Here is a 12,710-nt window from a genome sequence, read left to right on the forward strand (position 1 = left end):
ATTTTTTTTAGTACATACTTTTAGTGCATGCTATGAACATGCTCATAATATATGCACTTAGAATTGTTAAGTCATCTATTCTGATAAAAACTACTGAATCTTCTTTCACACTGTATCCAATTAAATTTTTCATTTTTGACCATCTCTGATAAATAAAAATAATGTAACCCATTATTTTAATTAGTACTTCTGCTAGTATTAAAGGCTGCATATATTTTTAACTTTAAAACCTATCTGTGGGCTGGGGTTGTGGCTCAAAGGTAGAGCATTTGCCTCACATGTGTGAGGCACTGGGATCGATTCTCAGCACCACATGTAAATAAATAAATAAAATAAAGGTCCATCAACAACTAAAAAAATATTAAAAAACAAAACAAAAAACCCCAAAAACTATCTGTATGGGGTTGAGAGTGTAGCTCAGTGGTACAGTGCTTGCCTAGCCAACCTGAGGTCCTGGGTTCAATCCCTAGTACCCATTCTTTACTAAACACTAAATTCTCACATATACTTTTATCTATTTCTGTTTAATAGGTATGTGACTACTCATGAGTCAATAATGAACTTCTAATTCTCATAGGATGTTTTAATATCTGATTGGTTTAGAAGCTTTCATCACTTTTCTTTTCAATGATTTACTTTCCACATGGACTTGAAAATAAACTGTCTTATCCTGCCAAACACCTGACTGATATTTTATATTTGAATGCTGTCAAAATTATGAATTAATTTAGGGAGGAACTGACATCTTTATGTATATAAAAAATTCCCTTCTAAGAATAGGATTTGTTTTCTCTGCTCTTAAAAGCATGTTGAAGTTTTCTTTACATACATCTTTTACATTTCATGGTATTTTAACCTGGCTACTTTATCATTTTTGGTTTAACAGTAAAGGAACTATTTACTTTGATTATGTTTTCTAAGTGGCTACTGTTTGTATAAAAGACAGTTATTGGTTTTTATATTAATTATGCTTCCAGTTACCTTACTGAATTTTCTTTCTCCTTCCTCTTTCTTTTTTTCCCACCAGTGCTGACGACTGAACCCAGGGCTCCTTGTACACACCAGGGAAGTGCTCTACCACTGAATTGTCCCTGGCCCCTGAATCTTATTATTAGAAAGTTTTCACTCTCAGTTGATTTTTCTTGGGATTTCCCCATACACAAGTGTCTCATTTTAAAAAACAAACATTGTGCGGACGATATGATCCTATACCTAGAAGACCCAAAAGGGTCTACAAAGAAACTACTAGAAATAATAAATGAATTCAGCAAAGTGGCAGGATATAAAATCAACACGCATAAATCAAAGGCATTCCTGTATATCAGCAACAAAACTTCTGAAATGGAAATGAGGAAAACCACCCCATTCACAATATCCTCAAAAAAATAAAATACTTGGGAATCAACCTAACAAAAGAGGTGAAAGATTTATACAATGAAAACTACAGAACCAAAAAAAAAAAAAAAAAAAAAAAAAAAAAAAAAAAAAGAAAACTACAGAACCCTAAAGAGAGAGATAGAAGAAGATCTTAAAAGATGGAAAAATGTACCCTGTTCATGGATAGGCAGAACTAACATCATCAAAATGGCAATATTACCCAAAGTTCTCTACAGGTTCAACGCAATGCCAATCAAAATCCCAACGGCATTTCTTGTAGAAATAGATAAAGCTATCATGAAATTCATATGGAAAAACAAAAGACCCAGAATAGCAAAAGCAATTCTAAGCAGAAAGTGTGAATCAGGCAGTATAGCGATACCAGATTTCAAACTGTACTACAGAGCAATAGTAACAAAAACAGCATGGTACTGGTACCAAAACAGGCAGGTGGACCAATGGTACAGAATAGAGGACACAGAGACCAATCCACAAAATTACAACTTTCTTATATTTGATAAAGGGGCTAAAAGCATGCAATGGAGAAAGGATAGCATCTTCAACAAATGGTGCTGGGAAAACTGGAAATCCATATGCAACAAAATGAAGCTGAACCCCTTTCTCTTGCCATGCACAAAAGTTAATTCAATATGGATCAAGGAGCTAGATATCAAATCAGAGACTCTGCACCTGATAGAAGAAAAAGTTGGCTCCGATCTACATATTGTGGGGTCGGGCTCCAAATTCCTTAATAGGACGCCCATAGCCCAAGAGTTAAATACAAGAATAAACAAATGGGACTTACTTAAACTAAAAAGTTTTTTCTCAGCAAGAGAAACAATAAGAGAGGTAAATAGGGAACCTACATCCTGGGAACAAATTTTTACTCCTCACACTTCAGATAGAGCCCTAATATCCAGAATATACAAAGAACTCAAAAAATTAAACAATAAGATAACAAATAACCCAATCAACAAATGGGCCAAGGACCTGAACAGACACTTCTCAGAGGAGGACATACAATCAATCAACAAGTACATGAAAAAATGCTCACCATCTCTATCAGTCAGAGAAATGCAAATCAAAACCACCCTAAGATACCATCTCACTCCAGTAAGATTGGCAGCCATTATGAAGTCAAGCAACAATAAGTGCTGGAGAGGATGTGGGGAAAAGGGTACACTTGTACATTGCTGGTGGGACTGCAAATTGGTGCGGCCAATATGGAAAGCAGTATGGAGATTCCTAGGAAAGCTGGGAATGGAACCACCATTTGACCCAGCTATCGCCTTTCTCGGTCTATTCCCTGAGGACCTTAAAAGAGCATACTATAGGGATACTGCCACATCAATGATCATAGCAGCACAATTCACAATAGCTAGACTTTGGAATCAACCTAGATGCCCTTCAATAGATGAATGGATTAAAAAACTGGCATTTATACACAATGGAGTATTACGCAGCACTAAAAAATGACAAAATCATGGATTTTGCAGGGAAATGGATGGCATTAGAGCAGATTATGCTAAGTGAAGCTAGCCAATCCTTAAAAAACAAATACCAAATGTCTTCTTTGATATAAAGAGAGCAACTAAGATCAGAACAGGGAAGAAGAGCATGAGGAAAAGATTAACATTAAACAGAGACCAGTGGGGTGGGAGAAAGGGAGAGCGAAGGGAAACTATATGGAAATGGAAGGAGACCCTCATTGTTACACAAAATTACATATAAGAGTTTGTGAGGGGAAATGGGAAAAAAAAAAAAAAAAACAAGGGAGAGAATTAAACAACAGCAGATGGGATAGAGAGGGAAGATGAGAGGGAAGGGGAGGGGGGATAGTAGGGGATAGGAAAGGTAGCAGAATACAACAGTCATTAATATGGTATTATGTAAAAATGTGGATGTGTAATCGATGTGATTCTGCAACTTGTATTTGGGGTAAAAAAATGGGAGTTCATAACCCACTTGAATCAAATGTATGGAAGATGATATGTCATGAGCTTTGTAATGTTTTGAACAACCAATAAAAAAAAAATGTTTCATGTATAAAAAAAACAAAAAAACAAAAAACAAACATTGTCTTCCTTTCTTTCAAACTTCCCTTAACATTTTGTTGTCTGTGTCAGTATCTCCAAAACATTAAATACTACCAATAAGAGTGGACATAACAAGACTGTTTCTATAGTTCTTCCATTAAACAGAATGCAAAGAAAAATATGCAATTAATTCAGGCAAAACATACACTTCAAAAACAAGCTCCAAAAAATTTAAATGTTTCTTAAAGTATTTCAATATTTTTTGATATATGGCTCAAAAATCTACAATCTAAATGAAACAGTTGAAATTTAAATAACTATTCTTACATTGAAATTTGACAAGGATCAAAAGAAATGATTCAAAAACTGAAAAATAAGAGTAATTTACCTTCCCATTTTTTGGCTGCCAAGCAAGTCTGCAGATGGATTTTGCATTTATCATATCGTTGCATTTTTGTAGGAGTGGCCAACTAATAGCACATGTCTGAGTTTAGAAAAAAGAAAATTTATTTCCTCTTATGCAAATTTCCCCAAAATATATGCAGAACTGAGTATAATTAATAGGTGGCTTCTTCAAATTGATATATATTTCAAAAAACAAAGCAACTTAATGAACTTTAATTCAATTATAATGCCTCATTAACCTATACTGTTTTAAGTTCTTCAGAGGTATGAAGAGTACAAATTTTGGGCTGGGGATGTGGCTCAAGCGGTAGCGCGCTCAACTGGCATGCGTGCGGCCCGGGTTCGATCCTCAGCACCACATACCAACAAAGATGTTGTGTCCGCCGAGAACTAAAAAATAAATATTAAAAATTCTCTCTCTCTCTCTCTTTAAAAAAAAAAGAGTACAAATTTTTAAATTAGTATTTTCTATGTCTAATGAGTAAATAACATACTGAATGAATAAACACACATACACAAATCCTCAGTATGCTAAAATCTTAATGTGTCTCAAAGAATAAATAAAATTTGAAATGTCTACCCTAAAATATCAAGGTGTTAAAGTCAGACCAATGGGAAGAAACTAAGGCATACCTATTGGGAATATTTTTCCCATTAGCCATATGTTATTTCTAGGAATGTCAAGTCCACTTTGATTGTTTAAGGAAAACTTAACTGTTCCTTCTGCCAATTTGGAAAGCATTTTTCATAAGGCCTTTAAAGCCTTTATCAGGCTAAGTTGGAATAAGTTGTACATGTGACTCTTCAAATCAAGCATAGCTCATGCATTATTTATTTTTGTCTCCCCAACTTCTAATACTAGGCGCAACACATGGTATTATCTATAAAAATATGATGATTAAATCTTTTTTATTTACAAAGCTTTAAAGTGAAATATAAACTATAATTCCCCTTGTGATTAACAACAAAAACAATAAGTCTTTAACATATATATTCATTTTACATTAGAATATTCTGAAACTTGATCACAAAAACAATACTTAATGCTACTTAAAGAAACAACTACAGGAGCTGGGGTTGTGGTAGAACACTTGCCTAGCCCATGAGAGGCACTGGGTTCAATCCTCAGCACCACATAAAAATAAACAAACAAACAAATAAATAAAGGTACTGTGTCCATTAAAAAAGAAAGAAACAACTTCAGTCGAGCCGGGGTTGTGGCTCAGTGGCAGGGCACTTGCCTAGCATGTGTGAGGCACTGAGTTTGAATCTCAGCACCACATATTAAGTAAATAAATTAAATAAAAGGTCCATAGGCAACCAAAAGAAAATTTTTTAAAAAAGAAAGAACTACAGTTGGCTGTGGTGGTACATGCCTCTAATCCAGCAACTTAAGAGGCTGTAAATTTGAGGTCTCAACAACTTAGCATGACCCTGCCTCAAAACAAAAAATAAAAAGGTTTGGGGCAGGAGACAAACAATAAAGAAAAATAACTACTAATTTGGCCCAACAATACAATATGTAATACCCACATTATAGAAATGGTCCAAAAGTTTTAAATTCAAATTGATGAGTTTACCTGATCTGAAATTCCCCAAACTCTGACAGATCCATCACAACTAGCTGATGCCTGCAAGGATAAACAAGATTTCTTGTTGTAGCTAGAATATTACATGAAACTGATTCAACTCATTCACTCAAATGACTTTTTTGCCAACTGGGTGAAATTTTCCACTAATTTTAAACACATTCAAGAAAGCCACAAAAAGAGAGGAAGGAAAATTAATTACCAGGAAGACACCCTTAGGGTCAAAAGAAAGACTTAAGACAGGGGCATCATGTCCTCGAAATGTCTTCTGTTGGCTGCTATCCATCACATCCACAATTTTGATGAGAAAATCACTATACACAATAGAATAATGCACATGAGTAAATGCCAATACAAACCCTCTCCTAAAAGCTATACTCAAATATTTCAAAATCACAAGAATGAATGCTGTATTTTCTGTACTGCAACTTGCAAAATTTGACAGCCAAATATAATTTACCTTTTAGTTTTGCGCTATAAAGATATCAAGATTTGGGGCTGGGGATGTGGCTCAAGCAGTAGCGTGCTCGCCTGGCATGCGCGGGGCGCTGGGTTTGATCCTCAGCACAACATAAAAATTAAAAATAAAGATTTTTGTCCACCGAAAACTAAAAAATAAATATTAAAAAATTCTCTCTCTCTCAAAAAAAAAAAAAAAAAAAAAGATATCAAGATTTCCCATTATGTTAAAATACAAACACTTCCTAAATGGCTCCTTCTCCTTTGTTACATCCTAAGTTTTCATTATTTGCTAATAACAGCCACATGCATTTTAGAAGGTATGATACCTTTACTAAATCTCACAAGTGTAACAATTACATGTTTTCCCTATGACAAATAAACTTCAAGAGATCTACAGAATACCTAAAATAATTTTGTAAAATTTGTTTCAAGCTATCTCCTTTCTCCAGTCTTTTGCACCATTTACTCAATAGGCTATCTGCAAAGCAATATATGTCAATTCACAAAATACTACAAGTTTGTCTTCAAAAACCTCCACTAAATAGAAGACTTGCATATAAAAGTAAAATAACAATAAAAAACAATAATCTAACAGGGTCCTGGAAATATTAGCCTAAAACAAATGAGGCTTTTCTTCTAACATTATTTCCTTTCTCTGATGTCAAAGAGTCTTACCTTGATCCAGCAGCAATTTTAGTGCCATCCTCATTAAAGACCACATGATTTGCATTTGTAGTGAAGCGAGTCAATATACCATCTGGAACTCCTTCAGGAAATGTGTGAACTTGAACAGTATTATTAGAAACTGCAGTGACCAATTTTCCATTCTGAAAGAAAAATAAAGGTAAGAAACACTGACATAACAAATTCAAATCAGTTGGGAATGTCTTCATAGATAAAAATCCTGTGAAAGGCAAAAACTTAATAATTATAGTTTATATCAAGAGGAAAATTGCCACTCAATGTTCAACTTCCCTGAAATGTATATTAGTAAATTTTGTATTCTGTAAGAAACATTTCAGTAGTATTTTTATGGACCCCAAATGTCATAAAAATGAAGGAGACTCCACAACTTTTTGGAAAATACACAATTTCAGTGAGGAAAGAGCACATCACAAGGCACAGCCCAATGGCCACTATAGAGGTGCCCTATGTTTCTTTTCTTTTTTTTTTTTTTTAAGAGAGAGTGAGAGAGGAGAGGAGAGGAGAGGAGAGGAGAGGAGAGGAGAGGAGAGGGAGAGAGAGAGAGAGAGAGAGAGAGAGAGAGAGAGAGAGAATTTTTAATATTTATTTTTTAGTTCTCGGCAGACACAACATTTTTGTTGGTATGTGGTGCTGAGGATCGAACCCGGGCCGCATGCATGCCAGATGAGCGCGCTACCGCCTGAGCCACATTCCCAGCCCCCTATGTTTCCATAATAAATTCATTGTATCTTTCTGGAGTGGGATAAAAATCTAAACGCTGAATCCATGGGAGAGATTAGAATGATGTGTCTACAGGTCAGAGAACACCAAGGACTATCACAATCTTTGGAAAAGAAGACAAGCATGGAATGGATACTCCCTTGGAGCCTGGGAAGAACCAAGCCTACTGACATGACACCTTGATTTCAGTCATCTTGCTTCCTGAACTGTTGGGCAATAATGTCCTAATGTTTTAAGACAGTAAGTTTGTGGCAATTTGTTACAACGCACTACAAATTAATACAAAAGTTCTTACTTTTTTCTTCCTTACAGTCTTTTTCATACACAAAAGCAACACATGCTTACTATAGGAGAAAAAAATATGAACATGACATGAGGAAAGAACGAGTTTCCTTACTCTTAATTGCCACTAACATCCTGGTGTTTTTAGTATTTTTCTATACCCATAAAAATACAGTAATAATAATATGTGTGTATATATGTGTGCATAGACATATAATTTTAGCAAACAACACTATACTATAGAATGTTCTGCAACTTTCTCATTTTCAACTTCTAGCAAAATCTTTTTCAGATGAGGGCATATAAAACTATATCTTTTCTTTTTTTAGTGGTTGCACTATATTCCATTGTATAGCTTTATCAAATGTATTAACCAACTTCTTGATTAATGGAAACATCAATTTTTTTATCTGTTGCTATTTTGAAAGTTGATATTTCAAAAATAACGTGTTTTTTACTAATCCTTGTCCACATAAACTAGAAAGTATATATTTTCCTAGAAAACTAATCAGAAATGACTGTGAATATTTTAATTTTACTATATAGTATCAACTTAAGTATTCTAATTTTGATACAGTGTATCAATTTCTCTTTTTAAAAAGTGTCTTATTGCCAGCTCCCTGGCTCATGACTGTAATCCCAGTAGCTAGGGAGATTTAGGCAGGAGGATTGCAAATTCAAAGCCAGGTTTGGCAACCTGAGCAACTCAGTGAGGTCCTGTCTCAAAATAAAAAATAAACCTATAATCCCAGCAGCTTGGGAGGCTGAGGAAAGAGGATTGCAAGTTCAAAGCCAGCCTTAGCAACTCAGTGAGGCCCTGGACAATTTAGTGAAACCCTGTCGCTAAATAAAACATGAAAAAGGGCCCAATGGTTAAGTGCCCCTGAGTTCAATTCCCAATACCAAACAAACCAACTAACTGGTTGGGGGGTTGAGTACCCAAGGGTTCAATCTCCAGTACCAAAAAAAAAAAAAAAAAAAAAAAAAAAGCTAGTCCTGATGGCACATGGCTGACTGAGACAGCATCAACCTAAGTTCAACATCAGCCTTTCAGCAACTTAATGAAAACCTGTTTGTATAGGGATACAAAGAGGGCATGGGAGGTACCAGGGATTGTAGCTCAGGGGTAAAGCACTCCCAGATTCTATCACCTTTAAAAGTACTGCAAAAATTTTTAAAATTGAACAATTAAAGTTTTTTATTTATATTTCCAGAAACTAAATATATTCATACTTCTTTAAGCCTTCACTGTTACTGGGGATTAGCAATATATTTTATCCTTGCCAATCTTTTTTTTTTTTTTTGGCACCAGATATTGAATCCAGCGGGACAGGGACTTAAACATTAAGCCTCATCCCTAACACTTTTTATTTTAATTTTTTATTTGGAGATATGGTCTCACTAAGCTGCTTAGGGCCTCACTAAGTTTCTGAGGCTGGCTTTGAGCTTGTGATACTGCTGCCTCAGCCTCCCAAATTGCTGGGATTACAGGCATGCACCACCATGCCCAGCTTCCTTGCTGATCTTATAGGGGGGGGAAACCTGACTGTTTAATTTGCACTTCTTTGCTTATTAGTGACAGCTCATATTTAATGTACATTGGTCATTTATATTTATCCTTATGGAATGTATCTTCTACTATATATGACCTATTAAAAAGAATATATAGGGGCTGGGGATGTGGCTCAAGTGGTAGCGCACTCGCCTGGCGTGCGTGCGACCTGGGTTCGATCCTCAGCACCACATACCAGCAAAGATGTTGTGTCCGCGGAGAACTAAAAAATAAATATTAAAAAAATTCTCTCTCTCTCTCTCTAAAAAAAAAAAAAAAAAAAAAAAGAATATATAAAATGTTTTAAGACCATCTCCTCTACTTTAATGAGCCTGAGTTTGAAAAGATATTTTTCTTTTACCCAAACACAATACACCCAAATTAAAATTCATCACAATAAAATTTTTAGTGGTTTTTAGATTCTTAATTTTCTGAAAACATGTCTTCACTCTCTTAGTAATCTATATCACATTCTCTTATTTATCTCACACAAGACATTGGAAACGTGAAATGTGCATATATTGAAAGTTAGTGAAACATTACTATTTTCTTTAATAACTTCTTAAATTATCTGAGTTAGTGAGTGTCTGAATCCATTTTGTGCTGCTATAACCATATCACAGACTGGTAATTTATAATGAACAGAAATTTACTGGCTTATAATTTTGGAAGCTGAGAAGTCCAAAATCAAGAGATTTGCATTTAGTCAAATTATATTATTAAACTGTGTGCATGTATGAACATATAACAAATCCCATCATTATGTACAACCATAGTGCACTAATAAAAAATGTGGAAGAAAAAAAGAGAGATTCGCATTCAGTGAATGCCTTCTTGATGTGTCATCCCATGACAGAAGAGCAAAGAGAGAGCAAGTAAGAGGACCCTACTCACCCTTTTAAAATTAACTAAGTTCTGCAATGACAAATTCACTCCCACAGTAATAGCACTGAACTATTCATGAGGGCAGAGTCCTTGTGGCCTAATCATCTTTCATTAGGCCCCACAACCAACTAATGTGGTGTTGGGGAGTAAGTTTGCAACATAAGCTTTCTGAGGGACAATCAAATCATAGCAGTAAGCCAAACATCCCATTGATGTTCCTCTCAAATAATAAAAGGGAACACTTTAACTTTTCTTAAAAGCGCAATTCTCTTGTAAATATCTTAATTTGTTCATCATTAATACTCATTAATCACCTTCAAAAAACCATTCCCATTTTACCCTTAAAATTTTGGGGCAATCTGTGGCATTATTATGCATCTTTAAACATAACTTCATAAGAGAAAAAAACAAAAAGGTTCATCAGAGAAAAAAACAAAAAGGTTCATCTACATTTAAAACTTCTATAAAAAAGATTTTCACTCAAGTAGAACTATCACATGCCAGTATCATTCACATCAGTTGATGTGACTGTTTACTACCTTCAAAGCACATGAATATGCCTTTTCTCCAACATTAATGGACTTAGGATCATCATCATCCAAGTCTTCCCAAATTCTCACATCACCATCACTTCCACAAGTCACAATACAACTGTAAAGGAAACACATAGTAAAAAGTCACCCAGTTTCAGGCATATTGATTTTTTTTAATGGTACCTTTCTATGTAATTTAAAAAAAAAATTAAGGTATTAGCCAATATTTTCCCCCCATTTTATACAAACAAACCTCAATAACAAACATTGATAACTTCCCATTCTATAAAAGGAAGGTGAGTTTAATATTCTCCACAGTTCTTCCTTGGCATAAAAGTATTCCTTTTGCCATAACGTTAAAAAAAAAAAAAAAAAAAAAAAAGTTGAGTGTACAATCTCTGCAACAACAGGGACCATTTATCTTGCTCATTATTGTATCTCCAGCACCAAGCAGTCTCTGACACAAAGAAACTTTAATAAATAAATGTTTACTGAATGAATAAATGGATTAATATATGAGTTGTTATCCAAAGGTGATTATCCCAATGGCTACCTGTATCTTGTTTTTTGTTTGTCTTTGCAGTGCTGGAAATGGAATTTGGGGTTTTACACATGCTAGGCAAGCACTACACAGCTGAAGTACACCCCTGCCTCATAAGTCATTTTAAACCTCTAATCTTCCCAGTGCTTTTATTTTTCCAATGTATGTCCTACCTGGACATACAAAAAGTAAACAAAATTAAAGTATATATAATTTTAATTATAAAATTAATATATGGCAAAAAAGAAGCCATATAAAGAACTGCAAATTTCAGAAGATTAATTCCTACAGAAGAAAAATGGTATTGAGGAGTCTAATGTCACGTGATTTAGGCAAGTAATAAATTTTCTGTTCTTTTTCCCAGAGAGAGAGACAGAGAAGTTGCAATTATATTGGGAAGTCAAAAGGACAAGTAGGTTACCCAAAAGGGAGTGCTCCTGTATATCCTGTCTGCCCCTTATTTTTTACTCAATGAAACAACCTGGAAAACACTCCACATATGCAAAAATCTTAACTTTCAATGGTGTAGATAGCCCAAAGTTGGAACTAATCAAATGATGGACATTCAGGCTATTTCTGAACTTCATTTCTTAACAATATTCCTGTATTGAATAGCTCTGGGAATCTATTTTACATTCTTGCAAATGTACATTCAATGTTCAGTCCTGCAAGAAATATTGCTTTATCAATGGCTATTTTTTTTTCATAATTTTAAATAATAAAGCCCAATTCACTGGAAAAAAAAAAAAAAAGGACAAGTAGGTTGGGCATGGTGGCACACGCCTGTAAATCTGGCACTCAAGAGGTTGAGGCAGGAGGATCATGAGTTCAAAGCCAGCCTCAGCAACTTGGTGAGGCCCCAAGCAACTTAGTGAGACTCCCTCTAAAAAAATAAAAAGGGCTCAGAATGTGACTAGTAGTTAAGCGCCCCTGGGTTCAATCCCCAGTACCAAAAAAAAAAAAAAAAAAAAAAAGGAGGATGTTAAACCAAAAAGAAGTGCGGACTACTGAATTTGGCAAGCTAGCAATATCAAGTAATCTGACAAAATTCATAATGTGAGATGCTGAGAAAATAAAAATATGGGCAAGAATACGGGCTAGCATCTTTCCAACTCCTTTGGAAATAATATTTTAATTTTTCTCATGGACTAAATAGTAAAGTCCTAATATTTACACCTAAAAACATTCTTTTTCTCCAAGAAGCTTACCTTCCAGTATCATCAAAACAGACGTCTGTGTGTCCTTCTGTATGTCCATATCTCATCGGCTTCTGTGTTGCAGGCATGTTTTCTTTTCCCTACCCGAAAATGTCTTATAAAGATGGTATATTTTCAAGGCGAGGAAAGCGGGGAGTGGGAGGGGAAAAGAAAGGTTGGTCTCCTCCCGAGCACGCTCTCCACAGCCCCGATTCCTCCAAGCGACGCAAGTGGATGCAGCAGAAGGTCTGTCACACAACAAGCTGGGAAGGGGACACGCTTCTCCGCTGGCGCTAGCAAGGTGGGCGAGGACTCACTGTGGCGATGAAGGCTCCGCGCCTGAACCGAGAAAACCCAGCGCCCGCGCAGACCGGCTTCCCGCGCTCCAGCGCGCTCCGCACGCTGCGCCTGCGCGGCCCGCCCACGC

The 12,710-nt window shown here is 35.5% G+C and overlaps 1 protein-coding gene across 1 annotated transcript in view; it reads right to left on the reverse strand.

Moving 5' to 3' along the window:
* Positions 1-12,707, reverse strand: part of WDHD1 (WD repeat and HMG-box DNA binding protein 1) — a 57,541-nt gene extending 44,834 nt beyond the window's left edge. Inside the window, exons 1-6 of the mRNA XM_081291240.1 lie at positions 12,296-12,707; positions 10,553-10,664; positions 6,545-6,696; positions 5,610-5,721; positions 5,399-5,449; positions 3,802-3,897 (exon numbers count right to left, since the gene is read on the reverse strand). Coding sequence (XP_081147366.1) covers positions 3,802-3,897; positions 5,399-5,449; positions 5,610-5,721; positions 6,545-6,696; positions 10,553-10,664; positions 12,296-12,372 — 600 coding nt within the window. The 5' untranslated portion in view covers positions 12,373-12,707. The remainder of the gene's footprint in view (positions 1-3,801; positions 3,898-5,398; positions 5,450-5,609; positions 5,722-6,544; positions 6,697-10,552; positions 10,665-12,295) is intronic.
* Positions 12,708-12,710: the final 3 nt, after the last annotated feature.

Source organism: Spermophilus citellus, assembly GCF_964194105.1.
Source record: "Spermophilus citellus genome assembly, chromosome: 4".
In the NCBI taxonomy this organism is placed as follows: domain Eukaryota; kingdom Metazoa; phylum Chordata; class Mammalia; order Rodentia; family Sciuridae; genus Spermophilus; species Spermophilus citellus.